Raw genomic sequence first — 22181 nt, 5'->3', positions numbered from 1 at the left:
GGGCACAGGGTCTCAGCCAGCAACTCAGCTGAAGTGGAATGGAAGGCACTAATAGCCAGGTTTGAAGGAAGCACAGGCAAAAAAGATTTACAGTTCAGAAGTTTTTTGTAATGCTTTGTCAATAGTAAATATTGTAAATAATCAAACAGCTGATTGTAACTGGGCACAAAAGATGTTTAGGGATCATCTTATAAGTCTGGTACAAGGTTTTGTCACGTGTAAGATAAAGGAAACAGAATATAATTCTATAGCTCATAGCATAGAATATAGAGTATGCAGGGAAGGAATTGAGAGGAGGTTTCAACTTCCTCTGAATGAACTGGGTGTAGACTTTTAATATGTTAATATGAACTTTCCCTTTTTTGCCAAAAAAGAGAATCTTTTCTTTCGGACAAAAGGTTAAAGTTGCAATCCCGAATTTAAAATCAAGAGATGAATCATGAAATATACAGATGGCGTCTGCATGATGTAAGTAAATTATTATTTGGATTAAAGGAATATATGAACAATATTATCATTAATAGTGAAATGAATGAAAAAATGGTATAAAATGGATAACTTGTGCTCGTAGCTCCTGAGCAGCTAGCCATTTAATTCAATTCCGGGCATTGTATGAAAATCAATCCTTTAAGGTGGCCAAGAAGAATTTTAATCTCCTATAATGCAATGGATGTATCAAAATCAAATCCAGTCCTGCAAGATAGGGTGTAATAAATGTCATTGTCATTCCATATTCATTGCTATGTATAAAAAGAAATCAAGTAAAGTGCAGACTGTGCAGTTGCTAAAGCGATGGTACACAAACTGATCAAAAAAGAAAAGTGAAGGTACACAAGCTATTATAGACAAAACTTGTCAAGTTGACATGCATAAAGAACATGGTTGACAAGACAAAAGAAAGTAAGCAGGACTCATTGTTCAACTAGTCGTCATTTAAGAGATCCCTTTGTCTATGGACTATCTTTACAATCCATATATACCATAATTACACGCATACAAGGTGGGTATGCTTCACCAATCATGGTGTATGATCCCTGTGAATAACTGTTTCCTATGGAATGAATCATTTTAACCAAAAAAAAAGAATCATTTTGACCACAAGTTTTGGATATCCAACTAGTCAATATGATCTCATGGTAAGAGTCAAGCCTTTTCCTTTTATCAACCAGACAAATAAAATTTCTTGGATGGCTAGGTGCAGCAATTCCAAAATCAGTGGTAGTAATACAGAAAGAAAGAAAGATGAGAAGGGAAAAAAAAAACAACGATCTTCTGCATGGGCCTTTGGTGGTAGGCCTGTCCTCTAGCAAGTGCAGTAATGCACCACACAAACATCCATAGTGTTAACATCCACCACAAGTAGAATAGAATTCACTTAAGATTGTCAACTGTTCAAGTGCGGAACACAGTTAAAACATAAGAAAGCCAGGATAACAGCTAATCAGATTGTTTATTTCATGAGTCATAAAAACATGAATTCAGGTGTCTTGTGGTACAAAAAGTTCTGGAGACACCATATTTGCATCAAACCACTGAATTTCAGCCATTCCCTCTCAAAGAAAGTCTGCAAACAAGTGTTTAAGGTTTGAAAGTCAGCATCTTAACTAGAAGGTTCCATTTTATATCAGTCATGAATATATATATATATATAACACTGAATGGAATGTGCCTAGCACCGCTAGAAATCAACCAAAACCCCCTTCCACCAGCCTTGATTGGAGAACCCAACCATCTTACTGACTAGTCAAAACTCCTCATTTTGGTGGTTCTGGGCCTTCTGGCCCTCACTCCTGATGTGGTTGGGCCATGGCTACATAAACATGGTAGAAATAAACTCTCAACATTGTGCTATAGCATCAAGTGTGGATACGTTTTCAGTTTTTTTCTTTTTCTTTTCTTTTTTCCTCATCAACATCATCGAAGATATTTTATTAATATTTGACAAGAGAAGAGTGCTGCTCTGCATTCCGAACATTTTGAAAGGCTCGAATGAGGGGAAGTGGGAGTGGCAATTGGGTGTGGCCTAGCAGGCCCTGCCCAGGTCCAGATATAGGCCTTGTCACATCCAGGCAAGACTTTTTTTTGGGAAGAAGGTAAAGTAACTTTGTTGCAGAAAAGACACAACATACACCCGGAAGGGGAACACAGGACACCCCCAACTGGAAAAAATGAGTCGCATTTCCCACAGACTTGACATGTTCAAAATCTGGAACATGTTCTGATTTCTGAACTCATTTACAACTGAAACCCGGAACCCCAATCTACCCACAGTGAGACTAATCAGCTCCTCAGGATTTCTACTTCTATTTCTTTTTATCAGAAACACAGAAATCCATATAAATATAAATATATTAAGCTGAAATGTGTACGTAAGAAGGCCTGAGGATGAGGGAAATGGAATCTAACAGTATTTTTTGCCTTTTTTTCATAGAAATTACAAGAATGCCACTCTCTACCAACTCTCTCTCTCTTTGCTTTTTTTCTTTCAAATTACAAGAATGCCACTCTCTCACACAAATTACAAGAATGCCATCTCTCACACACATAAATTACAAGAATGCCACTCTCTCTTCAATTGAGGGAGACCTCAGCATAGCATCTCGGTTGCTAGGGGACCTGCAATCAAAGGTAGTTGAGTTCGAGTCGAGTCGAGCCGAGCTCGAACTTCTGAGCTCAAGCTGAAGTCTATAATTCGAATTGAGCTCGAGCTAGACGAAACCTCAACCACTGAGGGAGACCTCGGCTCGGCACCTCAATCACTAAGGGAGATCTTGGCTCAGAACCTCGACAACTAAGGGAGACCTCAACTCGGCACCTTGTCAACTAAGGGAGACCTTAGCTCGACACCTCGTCTGCTAGGGAAACCTCAACTCAATACTTTAGTAGCTGAGGGAGACCTTGGTTTGGCACCTCAACAATTAAGGGAGACCTTGGCTCAACACCTCATCTGCTTGAGAGACCTGCAATCAAAGGTAACCAAGCTCAAACTTTTGACTCGAGCCAAGCTCGAGTTCGAGCTCAAGTCTCTAATTCGAATCAAGCTCAAGCTTGATAGTTATGAGTGAGCCCCCACAACGCATGGCCCCCTTTGCTATATTAAGCTGAAATGTGTACGTAAGAAGGCCCAAGGATGAGGGAAATGGAATCTAACAATATTTTTTGCCTTTTTTTCATAGATATTACAAGAATGCCACTCTCTACCAACTCTCTCTCTTTTCCTTTTTTTCTTTCAAATTACAAGAATGTCACTCTCTCCTACTAACTCTTTCTCTCTTGCTTTTTTCTTTCAAATTACAAGAATGCCACTCTCTTTTTCTTACAAATTACAAGAATGCCATCTCTCTCTCTCATAAATTACAAGAATGCCACTCTCTATCCAACTGAGGGAGACCTCAGCTTGGCATCTTGGCTACTAGGGAATCTACAATCAAAGGTAATTGAGTTTGAACCAAGCCGAGCTCAAATTTCAGAGCTCAAGCTCAAACTTCAGAGCTCAAGCTCAAGTCTCTAATTTGAATCGAGCTCGAGCTAGATAACACCTCGACCACTAAGGGAGACCTCAGCTCGGCACCTTGTCAACTAAGGGAGACCTTAGCTTGACACCTCGCCTACTAGGGAAACTTCAGCTCAAAACTTCAACAAATGAGGGAGACCTCAATTTGGCACCTCGGCAATTGAGGGAGACCTCGGCTGCTTGAGAGACCTGCAATCAAAGGTAGCCGAGCTTGAACTTCCGAGCTTTTGACTTGAGCCGAGCTCGAGCTTGAGCTCAAGTCTCTAATTTGAATCAAGCTCGAGCCTGATAGTTTATGAGCGAACCCCTGCAACGCAGCGCCCCCTCTGCTAGTGATTTCATTAATAAAAAATAGGCATGAATACAACAAGAGGTTGTGAAAAGAGAAGAAAAACACAGCTATAGAAAAGCTGACCCCACCCAGAAATTACAAGTGAGCCAAATACAATTGAGTTCTTTGTACCCCTTGCTTAGCTAGACCATTTACCAAGCTGTTGGCAGTTCTTCTCACCCACTTAAGTCTGATAGTCATGTCCTTTGCTAACCATTTAAATGGCCTGAAGTCATTCCTCAGGTCCCATGTCACCCCCTCCCCTTTCTTCAGCCATTTGACAACAGTTCTCAAATCACCCTCAATGACTAGATTATCAATTCCCAATTCCTTTGCCCTCTCGACCCCATATACTACAGCTACAGTTCTGATCTTGTCACATCACCCTGTTTAGCAGGCCTGGAGTACAGGGCTATGATGTTTCCTTCCTCATCCCTAATTACCCCACCCCCCACCCAATGCCTAAGGGGCCTGGGTTACCCAAACAACTCCCATCAAAATTCAGTTTCTTCCAGCCACATAATGGGGGTGACCACATCTCAGCATGTTTTTGCCTGTTGTGCCACTCTTAAGGTTATGATTTCCACCAAGGCTTCCTTGCTCCTTTCTCTTTCTTCAAATATTCTTGAATTTCTTTCCTCCTAAACTGTCCATAGCACCGTTGCTCTCATACATCTCCCCAAGATCCTGCCCCTCCTTTTAGTACAACTAAAAACAGAAGGGCTAAACAATCCTTCCAACCTGCCAGGAGGAGACCAAAAGCATCCAAAGAGGGAGGAAAACCAATTTCAAATAAAGCTAACAAGAGGACAAGAGATTAGGAGATGAAAGGCAATTTCACAACTTAACTTGCACATAACGCACCAGTTGGGGGACAAACACCAAGTTGGTCTTTTTCTTTGAAGCAAGCCACAGGTATTAATACAGCCATGAAACACTTCCTAACAGAAAGCACTGAGAAAGTGGAACCAATCACTGCGGCAGGGATTGATTTCCAAATGCATTTGCCTTTCTTAGGTCCTATTCGTTTGCTCTGAAGTCTGACATCTGAAAGTGCAATAATTACATTAAGAGGTATGTTGGTATTGAACTTTTCTTTCCTCTGAACTTTAAATGCAGAGAATGTTGTTGTGAATTCTGAAAATGATCAAATATCCATTTTGACCCCATATATGAGAATTTTTGTTTGTCTTTTTGGGAATATCATTGAAAAACAAAAAGTTGTATGATTGCACTTTAAGAGATAAGAGATAAGAGGAAACGAACAACCATTTTTCTCTTAAAGTTAAAAGATTCCTCTTAAGAGATAAGAATTAAGAGGAAATGAATAAGCCCTTAGAGAGACCCAATAAGCATCAACTTCTTAACACATCCTTCACCAAGCCAGGCATCACCCAATTTACCCCAGCAGCTCTGATAAAGTGGAACCAGATCACACAAGAGACCGGGCAATGAATGTGCAGATGGTCAACCGATTCATCTATCCAACCACATAAACCACAGCTGAGATTTTAAAGGGAAATACCCCTCTGAACCAGGTTGCTTTTGGTAAGGCACTTGTCAAGAGCAATAGCCCACACTAAGAAGTTGATTTTTGAGGGAGGAATCAAGGTTTAAAATGTCGGTGTAGGTGGAAACGTGGATCATCCAGATACAAGAAACATGTCGGAAATATCATATGGAAATATTGTAAATATGCAAAATATAGAATGGTATTTTATGAAATGAAAAAAAGAAGCATAGGCACACCCTTTTAAATTATTATCTTGTTCCAAACCACTAAACAAAGCTAACTAAGGTTATAGACAAAACAATATGTTCAGGAGTTGCCCTGTAAACCTTAAGATTCAGAGCTTCATGATAGAATGAGTTAAACCAAACTTTAACTAACAGAAAATGTAGATGGTTCTAATAGATCAACTAAATAATCTATTTTTTTATGAATATCAACTAAATAATCTATTACACAAAGAAAAACTAATATTTAACTTCATACTTGAAATCAGTGTTTTAAAAGGCAGTGGGAGGCATATGCCTGGAAGCGCACCTCCAATCAAGGTGCCCCCAAAATGCCCTAATGTGTATGCTAGAGGTGCTGACACCTCTGAGGCGTATGCCTTAGGTGTAAGAGGTGTACACCTCATACGCTTTTTTCATGAGGTGTACGCCTCATGCACACCTCATACGCTTTTTTCATGAGGTGTATGCCTCATGCACACCTCATGTAAAAAGACAGAAAAAAGAAAAAGAAAAAAAAAAAAGGAAAGGAGGAGAAAGGAAAAGAAAGGGAAGGGGAAGAAACAGAAAGAAAGATAAGAAAAGGAAAGGGAAGGGAAGGGAAGATAAGGGGAAAGAAAGACCCCCCCCCCTCAACTAGTGCTATGCATCTTCATTTTTCTTAACATAAGACTTTTGTTAAAATAAAGAAAAATGAGATTTTTCTTTCTCTTCTTCCTCCTCATGCCCCCTCCTCTTAAGGAGGCTTATACCTCTTTGTACTCGGAAGGCTTATGCCTCTTATGTTCTGAACTACGCCTCATGCCTCTAGGTAGTGGAAAGCCTCGCGTCACACCTCAGTGTTTTAAAGCATTGCTTGAAATGAATATTTAGTTAGCTCAAAGTGGTAATCATGTAAGTCAGGCAGGCAATAACATTGTTGCTCCTCATATCTACAATATTATCACCAACTTATGTTATAATACTATCTCTTGTACTCCATATAGTGCTGGTAGTTTTCACTGGGGAATATGCATGTCATGAAAACTATCTCTTATACTCCACATAGTGCCGGTAGTGTTAACTGGGGAATATGCCGATTCCAGTCAAATTTCATGTCGCTACCCATGGAAATGGAAATATGTCATGGAAATATTAGGGAAATTAGGGACATTTTAAACCGAGGAATAGGGCACTAGATTCCCTTCACTGGACAACCAGACACCCTTGAGCCACTTAGACCACAAGCAAAGGATTTAACTGAGAAGAGGCCATCCCCACTCGATTAGCATACTCTTGTCCTCCCACCAGCACAGCAGCACTTCGCTTGCAGGATATGCCTGCCAACCTTAACTTCATGCCCAATGTCTGCCTAGTCCCCTGGTTGGTCTAGACCAAGAAGAAGAAGTGGGAGGTCTTACCCTGAAAATCTGTCCTGCTATCTAACGACTAACATATTTTGATTTTGCTCCTCAGATGGACTAACCTCATAGTTAATAGTCCATTTAAACAGGTCTAGCAAATGCTTAGAGAAGTAATTCTATGAAATTGAAACTTCCAAGAGAAAAAGAAGATTGATAATCAGATATTAGCAGCACCAAATCAGCTAAACAACATTCAGCAGGTTGGTTAGATAGGGATCTCGAAGTTGGAGAGGTAAAGGAGGATCTGAAAAAAAATAAATGGTGACAAAGCACCAGGGCCTGATGGTTTCAACTTTAATTTCATCAAAAGTTGCTGGTACTTTTTGCAAGAGCACTTTATGCAGATGTACAAGGAGTTTTGGAAATCCAAAACTCTTGACAGGAGGGCAAATGCTACATTCATCTCATTGTTACAGAAAAAAAGTGGGGCTGTGAACATAAAAGACTTCAGATCGATTAGTTTGATAAGCAGCTCCAATAAATTATTGGCTAAAGTGCTGGCAGGAAGACTGAGAAAAGTAATTCAGGTGACAGGGGAAACTCAGATGGCTTTTGTAGAGGGGATGCAAATTTTGGATGGAGTGCTGGTGGCCAGTGAATGTATAGACTCAAGATTAAGAAGTGGAAGGCCAGGTTTAGTGTGCAAGCTAGACATTGAAAAGGCTTGCAATCATGTTCAATGGGGATTCTTGGAGGAAATGCAAAGGTTGATGGGGTTCAGAGAGATGTGGAGAGGGTGGATATATGGGTGCATATCATCAGCCTCTTTCTCACTGTTAATCAATGGGGTGTCATCAGAATTTTTCCAAGCCTCTAGAGGGCTGAGGCAAGGGGACCCACTTTCTCCTCTGCTGTTTGTAATAGTCATGGAAGCCCTAAATCTGTTCATTAAGAGAGGAGTACCGAGAAGATGGTTAGAAAGCTTTAAAGTTGGAAATGAAAGCCCAAGTACCTCCCACCTACAATACGCTGATGATACATTAATATTCTTAGACACCTCAGCAAATCAAGTGCTGAATCTTAGGGCTATTTTAGCCAAATTTGAGATGTTGACGGGTCTGAAGGTGAATCTGGAAAAAAGTCTACTGATAGGAGTGGGGAACCTAAGTGTGGAGCAAGTGAGGCAATATGCAGAGGTGCTGGAATGTAAAGTAGGGGAGCTACCTTTCACTTATCTTGGACTGCCAGTGGGAGCAAAAACAACAGCAAGCAGTATCTGGAGACCTTTAATAGAAAGGGCGGAGAAGAGGCTAGATAGTTGGAAAGCCAAGAAATTATCTTTGGGTGGGAGAATCACACTCATAAAGAGTGCTCTGTCTAGCAATACCAACATATTATCTTTCTCTATTAAAAGTTCCCAATGAAGTGGCAAGGAAAATTGAGAAAAGGAGGGAGGAGGTTTAGGGTTGAGAAGGGTGAAATTAATTAACAAAGCACTCTTAGGGAAATGGTTGTGGAGGTTTGGGCAAGATGGTGAGAGGGAAGCTTTGTGGAGAGTGGTGGTAGGAAAATGTGGAGTGGTGAGGTTTGGGTGGGAATCTAGGGAGGTAAGAAGTTCCTATGGGGTAAGTGTGTGGAAAGGAATAATGAGTTTCAATCAAGAGTTCAGAGGCTTAGTGAAGTTCAAAGTGGGGGAAGGCCTTAGGGTAAGGTTTTGGGAAGATGAGTGGCTTGGGATGGGAAAGTTGTGTGTGGTGTGTCCTAGACTTTACAAGTTGACAGATCATCAAGTTTCCATTGAGCAGTACTACGAGTGGAGAGGGGATAAAGTGATTTGGAACCCAAAGTTCAGAAGACCTTTGTTGGACCAAGAAGTGGAAGAATGCATTATGTTATTGGAGAAGTTAGAAGTTAGAAGATATAAATATCTCTAGAGGTGCAGCAGATGGCTTATGGTGGAAAGAGTGCAGAGAAGGAAGATTCTCAGTAAAATCCTTCTATAAGATTTTACTGAGAGACGGCAGGAATTCAGATCAGGTAGAAGGACTGTGGGGCAACCCAATACCCCCAAGGATGGAATCTTTTGCTTGGCTGGTGGCACATGACAGTATTTTAACCTATGATCACTTGAAACCCAGAGGCTTGCAGCTAGCAAATTGCTGTTTTATGTATAATCAGGAGGAAAAACAGTCATCCATTTATTCTTCTCGTGCAGTGTGGCAAACTTCATGCGGAAGTTTTTCTCCTTTCTGTTTGGATAGAATGTCTTTCATCCTATGGTTCCAGCTGAGTTATTTTCTAAATGGCCGAAAATCAGAGGAAGCAAGAAAGACAAAATTTTGTGGAGCTGTATTCCTTTTGCTGTATGTTGGTTCATCTAGAAAGAGAGAAACAGAAGGATCTTTGAGGACAAGGCAAGGAATGTCAAATACTTGTTAGCTGGGGTGAGCAATTCGATTGCAGCCTGGGTTCTCAGTCTTCCAGAATTAAACCAAGTGAACAAGTCAGATCTGATAGAGAATTTCTGGAGTACTCTAGAGTTGAACCCTGTAATTTTGAGTCATTTACAGTGTAATTTGTTATATAGTTGGTTTGTCATCTAAACAACCATTTTTCTGAGATGTACTGCTTTCTTTCTCAGTTTTAATAAAATTTCCTTTTTATCCTTCAAAAAAAAAATGGAAATAAGACATGGATCTAGAACTCCACCTTAAATGTTTGGCAATAGCTATTTGAACAAAAGAATTTTAGCTACTTCCACCATGAGGCAATCCAAGAAATTTTTTTTAACCCACATGAATTTCCAACTCTAGAATCAGTAAAGAAATTTCAAAAGTATGCATACCATCCCCAGGACACTGATTACGCTTTTTTTTCCTTGAGGCAAAAGCTGAATATCTCCTTACCCTGAAAAGAATATTGAGATGCTTTGGAACTGTCACTGGGCTGAAAACAAATCTAGAGAAAAGTAGCATCATTGGAATTAACACTCCTCACCAACTCCTGAATAACCTAAAATATATATTTGGATGCAACATCGAACAGTGGTCTATCAAATATCTGGGGATGCCCTTGTGAGGAAATCCAAAGAAAAACTAGCTTCTAGGACCTTGTAATTGAAAAGCGTGAAAGGAAAAGAGGTTGTACACTAGGAAGAAAAACTATCTTTCAAAAGAGGGTAGACTCACTTTGATGAAAGCAAGACTCTTCACTCTTCCCATTTATTTCCTATCGATGTTTAAAGTGTCAACTAAGGTGAGAAACTACCTGGAAAAGCTTTAATGGAGCTTCTTGTGGGATAGGAGTGAAGGAAAGAAAAAGGATCACCTAGTCAACTGGGAGATAGAGCCAAAGAAAGGTGGTTTGGGATTGGGCCACATTGAGAAAAAGAATATTGTCTTGCTTGGTAAGTGACATTGGAGAATGATGGACTCAAATTCTCTTTGGGCCTTTATAATCAGCAGCAAATATAGTGAGTGTGCTATTAGCAAGGGTGGCTCCTAAATCCTAATCTCTCCATCGCTTGAGTTTCTTACTTTCTTAGCCATCCACCCTTGCGAAGGTATTGCCTGAACCCTGCATTTGTTCTTAAATTGCATTAGTTCAGCATAGGGGATGGCAAGGTCATCAGGTTTTAAGCTGATATTTGGTGAGGCCACCATATGCTTTGTGAGGCCTATCCCAGCCTTTTCAGACTTCCATTGTAAGACTCAGACCAGATTCAGCACCTAGGGCATATTATATGAGGGGGGTAAAGTGCAAAAACAGACCTTGAGAAGGTAGCTGGCATAACCAGTTGGGCCCGGCCCACTTCTCAGAAAGCCTTGCGAGGTTTTCTTGGCTTAATTGGGTATTGCCGCCAGTTTATCAAGGGGTATGGAGTATTGACTACACCCTTGACACAATTGCTTATTAACTCTTTTGAATGGGGAGAACAAGCTGAACAAGCCTTCTAGGTAAGGGTGGATTCGTAGCAAGTTATTCACAAGCCATTCAAGCTTGGCTCGTGAAAAACTCAATTGGTGCAATCCAATATATATATTAGTTTTAAATGTTAAATAAGCAAATTGTTCTTAATTTGATGAGAGCAATCAATTTTGATGTGCCTTTGTGGTTTTAAGTATTGAGTTCAAGCTCAAGTAGGCTTGGCTCACTATCGAGCTCGAGCTCGAACATATGAGCTTTTGAGTTGAGCTGAATTTCAAACTAGTATTTCTAGCTCAAATCAAGCTCAAGCTTGAACTCGAACCTTATGCTTTTCTACTAAGTCGAGCCCAAATAGTCTAATATTTCGCTCAGCTCAGCTCAATTCATATCCACCCCTACTTCTAGGCCCACATGCATGCAGTGTCCTCCTCGCCTAGAGGTGTAAATCGGGTTGTGCCACCCACGAACCAGCACAAGGGTCGTTCCAAGCCCGGCACGATGGTCCAAGCCGTGTTGGGCCTGGGGTTCCAAGTCCACGGGCTGGCATGGCACAACAAGACTGTGCATGTCGTGCTGCCCGCGGCCCATGTGGTGGCACTGCCCAGCCTGTGGCACGGCACGCGGGCATGGCCCGTCACGGACCGGCATAGCGCAGCTCACGGGCCCGTAGCGAGCCACACTCAGCCCACCCGATTCAGTTTTCTAGGGTTTTTTTACAAAAATACCCCCTAATAGCTATAAACAGCTATATATGGGGGTATTTATTGTTTTGGTTTTGGGGGGGAGAAAGAATGACACAAATGCCCCCGACAACTATATAATAGCCAATTTGGGGGGCATTTTGGGTAAAGTGATAAATAACTTTAAAATGACCAAAATACCCCTCCCAACAACTAAAAAATTGCTAGTTTTTAGGGTATTTGGGGCAATTGAATTATTTTCAATTCCTATAAATAGTCCTATCCTCCACCATTCTCATCACACCAACTTTATTGAAGTTTCAATAAGAAGAAGGCTTGCTCAACAGCTCAAGTATCTCAAGTTAGCAATTTGGGAAGCTTGGACTCTTGGAGTTGAAAGGCTTCAACCATTGAAATCAAGTTGGGATTCCAAATCAACAATCCGAGTAAGTGCAATTAAATTAATTTTTAATTTTTTAGAATTAAAAAAAAATGGACGGCTCCTCCCAAAACCAATTCCCCAACATGTTCAATGTCGATGATATTCAGTCGCAGCATGGTAGTGTTAGCATCGATATGGATGCTATTGATATTGACGGAACTTCCACCCCTAGTATTGATACTAGGGGAAAGAAAAAGGTCACTAAGTTGATTAGCCCAGTTTGGAAAATATTTAAAGTAGAGGAAGTTCAAGGGAAGGGAAAAAGAGTTGTTTGCCAAAAATGTAGGAAAGACTTTAGCTATTGTAGCAAGGGTAGTATTGGACATTTGGGCAGACATTTGCTCACCCATGAGAAAGAAGAAGAATGGAGAGAAACAGAAACACAAACACAAATCGGGCGGGGGGTTTTGGTACTTTTAAATATTCTCAAGAAAAAATGAGGCAATAATTAGCAAAATACATTGTACATGCTGAACAACCATTTTTGTTAGCTAAAGATACTAAACTTGAAAAATGGTTATGTAATTTTGTAAATCCACAATTTGAAAAAGTTTCTAGGAATACTATTAGATCATATGCTTTAAAAATTTTTTATTCATATAAACAAAATTTAATTTATATGTTATCAGATCTTAATTCTAAAGTTGCAATCAAGGTTCTAAGTATCGATATAAGGTGATACGCCAGTAGGGCGTATCGGGCTGTATCGATACTCATTTTTATTTTTTTAATTTTTTTTAATCTGGTTCAGAGGGGCCGGTTTAAGGCCGGTCTACCCCCTGAACCACTTGCCAACCCATTGCCAACCCAAAACACCCCCTGTAGGGGTGTATTGGGAAGGCTCTGATACGATACGTATCGGTCGATACAGGCTGATACGTATCAATACTTTGAACCTTGGTTATAATTACTTCTAATATTTGGACTTCTAAATTTAACATAAGTTATATTTGTGCTACCAGTCATTTTATTGATGAAAATTGGCTTTTAAATAAAAGAATTTTAAGTTTTACTAGGCTTGAATGGCCACATTCTAGCCCAGCTATTGCTGCAAGTACTTTAAATACTTTACATGCTTATGGAATTGACAATAAATTATTTTTTATTAGTTTTGATAATGCTAGTAATAATGATTTAGCAATAAATATTTTAAAATCTCAATTAAAACCATGTTTAAATGGTAAATTATTTCATGTCATATGTGCATGTCACATCCTAAATTTATGTATTCAGGATGCTTTAAATATTATTTCTACTCATATTTCTAAAATTAAAAATTGTATTATATATATTAAAAGTTCTGGTGCAAGAAAACAAGACTTTAAATATTTATGTCAAAATTATGGTTTAAAATATAAACATTTTACATTAGATGTTAAACATAGATGGAATTCTACCTATGCTATGTTAGAAAGTTGTATTTCTCACAAACAAATTCTTAGTGATTTTTATAATGCAAAAGTGTCAACAAATATTATATTTGAAGAAGATTGGGAAATGGCAATTTGTATAAGAGATTTTTTAAAACATTTTTATGATGCAACTAATGAATTATCAGGTATTTATCATCCAACTAGTTGTAATTTAGCTTATTGATTAATGATGATTGGTGATTGTTTTGCAAAATATAGAAAGAATCCACAATTTAAATGTATTATTGATATAATGGAAAATAAATTTAAAAAAATATTGGAAAAACATTTCAACTCGTTATTGCTTAGCTACAATATTAGATCCTAGGAGTAGGAAAGATGGTTTAGATATTTTACTTGAAACATATTGTGAAAATATGAATATTGAAATTGGAAATAAAAAAAAAGAAATTAATAGTTTATTATTTGAAATGTATAGTTTATATGAATTTGAAGTAACAGAGAATAATAAAAATTCTACAACTTGTATATCTACATCTTCCACTTCTAAACTTGAGTCCAGTAGTGGAAGAGAAAAACTTTTTTATTTAATAAGAGGTAGAAATCCACTGCCACGTCAACAAGTTCATTTACTGAACTTAATTTTTATTTACAAGCAATTTTTTCTACTTTAGGTGATTCTTCGTTCACTTTGGAGGTAACAAATAATCTTGATATTTTGGCTTGGAGTGAACATGCAAAAAATTATCCAGTTCTCGCCACCATAGCATGCAACAAGTTCATTTACTGAACTTAATTTTTATTTACAAGCAATTTTTTCTACTTTAGGTGATTCTTCATTCACTTTGGAGGGAACAAATAATCTTGATATTTTGGCCTGGAGTGAACATGCAAAAAATTATCCAGTTCTCGCCATCATAGCATGTGATCTACTAACCCCTCTGGTGTCTACAATTCCATCGGAGTCTTGTTTTAGTGTAGGTACTAGGGTACCAGACGACAAGAGTTGTACGAATGATGAAAGTCTAGAGATGTGCATCTGTTTTAAAGATTGGTTGGATGTTGAAGATGGATTACAAGACAAAAGAGGGCATGACACTACACCTGATGTTTCACCTAAAGCAAATGATCAAAGTCAAGAGCAAATAGGAGAAAATGATGAAGTCAATATTTTTTGTTTACTCAATAGTTGTATAGCATTTTTTCAAATTATTGTAAACTTTATTTTAATTTTATTTAATTTATTTGATATTTTTTTAATAACGTAATTTTTTATTTTCAATTTGTAACTATATTGTATCTTTTATCTTTTATTAATTTATTTCATTCATCCAACCATTGTATGCTTTGTATCATTCAAATTTAAATGAAATAAATTCCTATTTTTCTTCCAATTTGTTATTCACTTTTGAGTCTTTGTCTCTTTGACTTCTTATTTGGTTAAGTATTTTTTTCATTTCTTTATTAGATTTCTTATTTTTTCAAATAGTTCCCAAAGGAAAGTTAAATATTTTAGTTTTACTTAGCAAAGAAATAAAAATAAAAAATGTCAAAAACAAAAAAAAAAGAACAGTCTGGCCCAGAACGGGATTTGCTCCTCACACTTGGGCGCCTCACATGCACATCCACCGTGCATTGGGAACATCTCCCGTGAATAATAATTTATAAGTGTGGGAGATGTTCCCAATGCATGGTAAGATGTGCATGTGAGGCCCGTGTGAGGCGCTCTATGTGAGGAGCAGATCCGGTCTCGTCTGGCCCGGTCTAGGCCCACGATACGGCCTGTGGCCCAGGCCCATGGTACGGCCTAGGCCCGCACATACTTGGGTCGTGGGCCGTGCCAGGCTGACCCCCCAAATTATCCCTAGGGAGGGCAGCACGGCCCGCGGGCCAGCACAACACAACCCGCACTTTGCGTGGGCAGCAGGAAGGGTCTGTTTTACACCTCTATCCCCGCTCACTCTAGTATTACCAACATTTTCCAAGGAGTTCATAGTGGAAACTAATGCATACGGGAAAAGGATTAGGGTAGTCCTGATGCAACAATGATCGCCATTGGCCTATTTCAGCAAAGCATTGACATAACAACTCAATTAAAGTCGACCTATGAAAAGGGATTAATGGCCATCGTGCTTGCCATCCAAAAGTGGTGGGCCTATCTTTTGGGTAACACATTCGTAGTATTTAGGGATCATTGGAGCATTAAACATTTATTGGAGCAAAGAATCTCGAGCCCGAAGCAACAAAGGTGAGCCTCCAAATTACTTGGTTATGGCTTTAAAATAGAGTACAAGCACGGGCCCTCCAATGTTGTAGCAAGTGCCCTTTCACAGAATGAGTTGTATATGATGGGTGTGTCTTGGCTTCAATACCCTTTGCTAGATAAGCTGAAGCTTGAAGCCCAACAAGATCTTGGTTTGGCCCATATTCAAGCACAATGCACCAAAGACCCTACAACAAATCCAGGATATGTTGTAGTTGACTCCACCTTATCCCAAAAGGGTTGTTTGGTAGTAGCCAGCAAATCTGATTACCATAAGGAGTTATTGAAGCTCTTCCATGGTATTCCAGTGTTCTCACCTATAGACAGCAAGCCCAACACTACTATTGGAAAGGGATGAAGAAGATAGTTTGGGACTATGTGGCTCAATGTCATGTTTGCCAACAATACAAGTATAGTACTCAGTGTTCCAGCTGGATTGTTGCAACCCTTGCCAATTCCTAAAAAGGTGCGGGATAACATCACCATGAACTTTATTTATCACCAGGCTGCTCAAATCGGCTGGTAATCCCATAGTGTTGGTGGTGGTGGATTGGTTGAGCAAGTATGCTTATTTTATTGCTCTTCTCCATCCCCCTTTACAGCTCTGTTGGTGGCATGTGCTTACATTCAAGAGATAGCCAAGCTTCATGGCACATCCAACACTATTTTGACCAACAGGGATCTTTTCGTGAGTCATTTTTGGGAAGCCTACTTTAAAGCACAAGGAGTGGATCTATTGCACACTACTAGTTACCAACCACAGATGGATGGACAATCGGAAGTAGTGAACTGACTAGAAGCATATTTGAGATGTTTGATTAGAGAAAAGCCCAAGTAGTGAGCCTAGTGGCTATCGTGGGCTGAATATGGTACAACACCTCCTTTCAGGTGTCAACCGGCACAACACCGTTTACTGTCTTATATGGGATGGAACTGCCAGGCATCCTACCTTGTGAAAAAGGATTGTCAGCAGGGGCAGAAGTGGGCACCCAATTGTCTACAAGAGATACCATATTGAAATTGTTGACAGCTTATGTTTTGTTATGTTTCTTCTTATTATTATCTATTGTTGGGACAACACCTTTTTTCAACTTATTTTTAGTGGTTCTAGTTACAGCTGCCTTAGTGGGGGCATTATTGTCATTGTACACATCTTTAGCTTTTAATGTAAATATTAATGTGTGGGGTGGTCAGAACACTTTTTGGCACCCCTTTCTTCTCCCAACTTCTTTCTTCTTCCTCTTCTTCTCCAAGAATTTTCTACTATCTTTTTATTCTTACTTCTCTTATTTTTCTTTATTTATGCTTTCTACTGAAATCTCTCAAGATGCATTTACATAGGGCCCAACAAAGAATGAAGGCAATATATGAGACCAAAAATGCAGACATTTAATGTCGAAGATCTGGTATATCTCAAGTTGCAACCATATCAGCAGTCATCACTACCTCAATGAGCTTGGCAGAAGCCAGCCCAGTCCATTTCGTGTGGTGAAACAAGTTGGACAGGTGGCTTATTGTCTAGACCTTCCTCCTTCAAAATTGCACCTAATGTTCCATGTCTCTCTTCTAAAGCTTTGTGTGGGCCCTCCTCTAGTAACCTACCCAACACTACCTAGAAAATTTTTAGATGATGAAGAACTTCTTGTAGAGACATAGCAGATAGGCATTCGCTAGATCAAGGTGGGATAAAAGACTATCAAGCATGCTCTAGTTGCTTGGAGTAGCCTTCCACCTGCGAGGATTATTCGAAGCTTTAAAGCCAATTTCCCAATGCGAACCTTGAAGACAAGTTCTTAAGGGGGGTGAAACAATACAAGGACCAAGGTCTAAAAGGAGAAGCAGCCCAAGAGAAGATGGCCCAAGCCCATTCCTAGCAGTTCGAGCAAGTTGGGATGAGAGCCCAAGAGCAGTCAATCTCTTCAAGCCTCTTATTAAATAAGTCTACATAAAGAAGCCACGCTACCCAATCAATTGTTAGTTATTGACTGTGCATGCATTTGGTGTGAATGAGTCCTGATGCAAGAAAGCTATAAATAAGCTCAAATGAGAACAGATCAGGGAGTTGAGATCCCCCCCCCTTCTCTTTTCCATCTTTATTTGTTCTTCAAATAATTAAGAGAACGGAAGGAGTCCCGTCCAGGAGCTTATCAATGTGGTTTTTATTTATGTCAAGGATATGGTGGGACAATAATTTCAACAATAGAGCCAATAACCAAGTCGATGCCAAAAAAGTAAGAGATAAATAGAAGTAGCTACACTTTAATGGTGATTACAAAATAAATGGTGAATCAATCATATGGATGAGCTCTATCGAAAGGAGTAGAAAATTCTATCCCTCCATCAATGGAATAAAATGCAAATTGAACAGTGGCATACAGATGCAATTCTTGTATAATCCTTGCTGCAACAAGAGACTTGTAATAGAGCTGTTCCTCGTCAAGAATTGCAATGAAGAAAGTCTCCAAGCAGTTGTTTAAAGCCTAGAGTTCAGGTTCTACTTAATGATTGATAGATGATTCTCTAGTTCCTTGTTTTTGAGGCTGCTGCTTTCTAATCTTCCTAAGCCTAATGAAATTTTGATAGGACTTGGACATGGGATCCAGAAGTATTTTTATGGTTTCATCATTTTATATGAAGCTGTAGGCTTCAGTGAAAGAAGACTGTTCTGACTCGAAGAGGAGAGCACCAACTAACATATGAATAGTGGTCTAGAAGAACCTTCTTTGCCATAGAGTCAGGTTTCATTAACTCTAACAATTACACATACATCTCTGTTTATGTAAATTTTAGAAGCAAATTACAAGTAATAAACTAACAATCTTCTTTGTTTAGCAGTACATAACTCATGTTTAGATGGTACCTCAACAAGTTGTCATGCCAATATGCCAAAACTTTGCCCTCTTTTCCATAGTTAAGAAATTCCAGTACTGTCCCCTTCATGCACTGAAGCAATGGCACAAAACAAAAGCAATAAAAAAACTTCAATTACCTTAAGCATTTTCACCTGGAGCAAAAGTAAACAAGTCCAAACCTTATTAGGACATGAGAGCTAAAACTTAAAAAGATAGACACTTAGTAAAAAGGAAAAATGATTCTGCTTACCATTTATTAGATGGCGGAGCCGCATACAATGTTCAAAATTAAATTTACATCTTGTGGATAGAAAGGAACAAACCCATTATCATTAAATTTTTGGTGGTCTTGACAGGTTTCATCTGTCTCTGTAGGAGATATGTGATTTTTTAACCCATTAACATGTACAGAACCTTAATGGATGAATACCCTTCTCAAACTCAACTTGTCAGATATTCAATCTTTTTCAATAGAGCTGTCTTGATTTGACATTTCCCTAGCCAAGATTACATAAGTCTGAAAATTGAGGGCATAGCTCTTAGATTCCATAATATGGAGAAACTTCATGCACACCTCTGACTCCCCTTCCTTCAGTAACCCATCAATCAAGACCGTCCAAACAATCTCATCAGGATTCCATTGTCCCTCAAGCATGCCTTCGAACAAAGATTGAGCTTCATTTGTTCTGCTCACTTTGCATAAAGCACAGATCAATGCTCTATAAATAAATAAATGAGGCTCAAAACCTCTAACTACCATTGTGTTTAATATGCCTAAAGCAGCATCCACTTTCAAATTCTTACAGTAAAAAACTAATAGAGAATTACATATTTCTGCATTAGGGTGTAAACCCTTCTCTGTCATGTTTCTAACCAACTCATCTGCCCCAAAGGGTCTCCCTTCTCTGCATAAACCAACTACTAGAGTACTGTAGGTATCAATTGTAGGCTCACAATCATATTCTGACAATCTTACTAAGAGGCGACATAATATTTCAGTATTAACATCCTTATCATTTAAGTGGCAGCTATTCATTGCTTTGCATATGTCCACACCCTCCCCTGCAAGAAACTGATGCTCTTTTTGCAAACCTTTCATCAACACACCAAAAGTCCGATAGTTAGGTCTGCAACCAACATTAATCATCTTCCTCAGAAGCAAGAATGCATGATCTAGCCTACCCAACATAACAAAACCATCAATTATTGAGGTATATGTAACCTTGTCAGGAACCAGTCCTTTTCCTTCCATTTCTGTAATTAACATCTCTGCTTCTTCTGCCTTGCCTTCTTGACATAACCCATATATAAGACAACTGTAGGTATGAAGATTTGGTTGGCAATTCCTCCTTTTCATTTCATCAACAACCTTAAATGCAAGGCTTGTCCCACCATTCTTGCATAGCCCATCAATCAAAGTCGTGTATGTAATGACATTTGGTGACAATCCTTGCTCTACCATCTTATTACAGAGTTTCTCTGCTATGGATAACTTGTTTGCTTTGCACAAACCATTGATGAGAGCATTGTAGGTTTCCAGATTTAGGAAGCAACCATTTTGCTCCATCTTCTCCATCAAATCCAAGGCAATATCTACCTTCCCCTCTTTACAGTGGCAATCTATTAAAGCACTATAACTGACCAAGTTTGGACTTAATCCCTGTTCAACCATTTTGTTGAAAAACTTAGAAGCTGAATCCAACTTGCCTACCTTGCAGAAGCCCGAGACAAGTTCGGTATAAGTCCATTCATCTGGTTCCAATCCATTCTCTTTTATCAAATCCAATAGCCTCACTGCATTGTTCATGTTGCCTTTTTTGCAGTATCCATTAACAAGGATGTTATATGTTATCACTGTTGGAGAGGGACCCACCTTTAGCATTTTACTAAGTAGTACCATTGCCTTCTCAATCTTCCCCAGTAAGCAAAACCCCTTGATAATATCATTGTATGTTTGGGTATTTGGCAAGCCACGCCTCTCCATCCAATCAAAAATCTTGAGAGCAAATTCAAATCTTCCTCTCATACACAACTCATTTATCAAGGCATTATATGTAACCGTATTTGGAGTCAATCCATCCATCAACATCTTGTGGAACAATCCAATTGCCACCTCAATTGCACCTAATCGAGACAATCCACTGATTAGAGAGGTATAAGTATGTACATTTGGACGACAACCCCTCCTCCTCATATCAGCCACCAGGTTACATGCCTCCTTGACACGACCAACATTGCACAGTGAAGCAAGGGGGACCGTATATGTATGGTCTGTAGGTTCAATGCCTCTCTCAACCATTTCTTCGAGCAGGTCTAGTGCCTCATCTAACCTACCTTCATTGCAGAGTGCATTGATCAAAGTAGAATATGTCACAGAGTTTGGATCACAACCTTCTTTAATCATACGATCAAAAACCCCAAAAGCAGAATCTATATCACGGTTTCTGCAATGCCCAAGCATCAAAGACGTGTACGTGAAAACATCTGGGGACAAATCGCACTGAAAAATCCGACTCAGAATCAACTCGGCTTCTTGGACCTTCCCCTTCTTGCACAGTATATTGATCATTGTATTGAGCGTTAAAAGACTAGGTTCTATCCCACTGCTCAGCATCTGTTTATACACATTTTGGGCAGCTCCAACCATGTCAAGCTTACCCAACTGAATCAGTAGAGTATTATAGGTATATAGTGTAAACCTAAATCCCTTGACACAGATCTCATCAAGAAAATTAATCACCCTAGCCATCTCTTCCTCATTTCTACAGGTCTTGATCATCAGTATCCTTACATGATCTGCAGGAGCAAAGAGCCTATCACGAACAAGACGATTTAGCAGGATAACAAAACAATCCAAACTATGTTTGTAAGAAGGTCTCTTAGAAACCCAGTAAAAAAACTGAAGCGCCGATTGCGAGTCCTTGTGGATTTCCAGAATCCTGGCCACGTGACGGGGCGTCAGTTTGGAACTTAAACGGTTAATTTCAGGGCTGCGTTGCCACTGAAGCTGGTGTAAGATGTCACAGACCTTAGAAACTAAGTTGGAGAAATCCTGCCGAGGGGGAGACGAAAAATGGAATTCGGAAGAAACGTCTGGTTCTGATGAAAACCTGATAAAATGGTGAGAACCCAATGCAGAACAGTGCTTGTGGAGATGAATAAGATATTGGGTTTTGAGGGGCTTTACCATTTCCGGCGATATGGATTCATGAGTTACCTGTAGCGGTATCATATAACGAAAGAGGTTTTGATGCCCCTGTTGTCGTTGTTGCTCTGCAGATCCGGCGATGGTGAAACCACGATTGGTGGGCTAGAGCCTTTAGGTTTTGGCGGCCCAACAAACGTGGACATTGAGGGGCCACGCTTATCGGCTTATGTTTGTTGAGAGTGAGAGAAGAGAAAAGATAAGTACCCAAAAATAGGTCTCTTACAGCAATCAATCGTCGCTGTGGTCATTGGAATCCATGGCGATCTGGTCGGTGGTGTCTTCTCACCGGCCATTAATGGAGTTCAGAGAAAAGAAAAACATGAAAATTTCGTTTCTCACCGGGGTCGCATGGTTTTGGTGAGACCCTGCATTCCTGGTTTTGAGCAACCGCATCCTTAGGTTTTTCGTCCCATGACTTAAAAGTCAAAACAAAACGAGAAACGAATCAAAAGGGAGTATTTACTTACCCTTTTCTCATTTGCTTTTCGGCAACCAAACGGGCCCTGGGGGA

At 39.4% G+C, this 22181-nt stretch overlaps 1 protein-coding gene across 4 annotated transcripts; it reads right to left on the bottom strand.

The window, feature by feature from the left end:
* Positions 1-460: 460 nt before the first annotated feature.
* LOC104606595 (uncharacterized) lies at positions 461-22103 on the bottom strand. Of its 4 annotated transcripts, none has more exons than XM_010271884.2 (4): positions 21491-22103; positions 18713-21258; positions 18471-18614; positions 461-693 (listed from the first exon to the last, which is right to left on the bottom strand). In XM_010271884.2, exon 2 carries the CDS (start codon positions 21239-21241, stop codon positions 18920-18922), a length of 2322 nt encoding a protein of 773 aa, XP_010270186.1. In that variant the 5' UTR covers positions 21242-21258; positions 21491-22103; the 3' UTR covers positions 461-693; positions 18471-18614; positions 18713-18919. The 4 variants fall into 4 exon arrangements, with proteins under 4 accessions (XP_010270186.1, XP_088750810.1, XP_010270187.1 ...); XM_088894684.1 differs by having other exon boundaries at positions 21680-22103; XM_010271885.3 differs by having other exon boundaries at positions 18713-22103.
* Between the last annotated feature and the right edge of the window lie 78 nt (positions 22104-22181).

The sequence above is a fragment of the Nelumbo nucifera genome, chromosome 1, assembly GCF_055504915.1.
Source record: "Nelumbo nucifera cultivar China Antique chromosome 1, China Antique-T2T, whole genome shotgun sequence".
NCBI classification, from domain to species: domain Eukaryota; kingdom Viridiplantae; phylum Streptophyta; class Magnoliopsida; order Proteales; family Nelumbonaceae; genus Nelumbo; species Nelumbo nucifera.
The sequence above is the reverse complement of the archived record's forward strand: the minus strand, read 5'-3'. Positions and strand labels throughout refer to the sequence as shown.

Coding starts and splice junctions, on each gene's coding strand:
- LOC104606595 (XM_010271885.3), bottom strand. CDS start 21,694: ATGATACCGCTACAGGTAACTCATGAATCCATATCGCCGGAAATGGTA.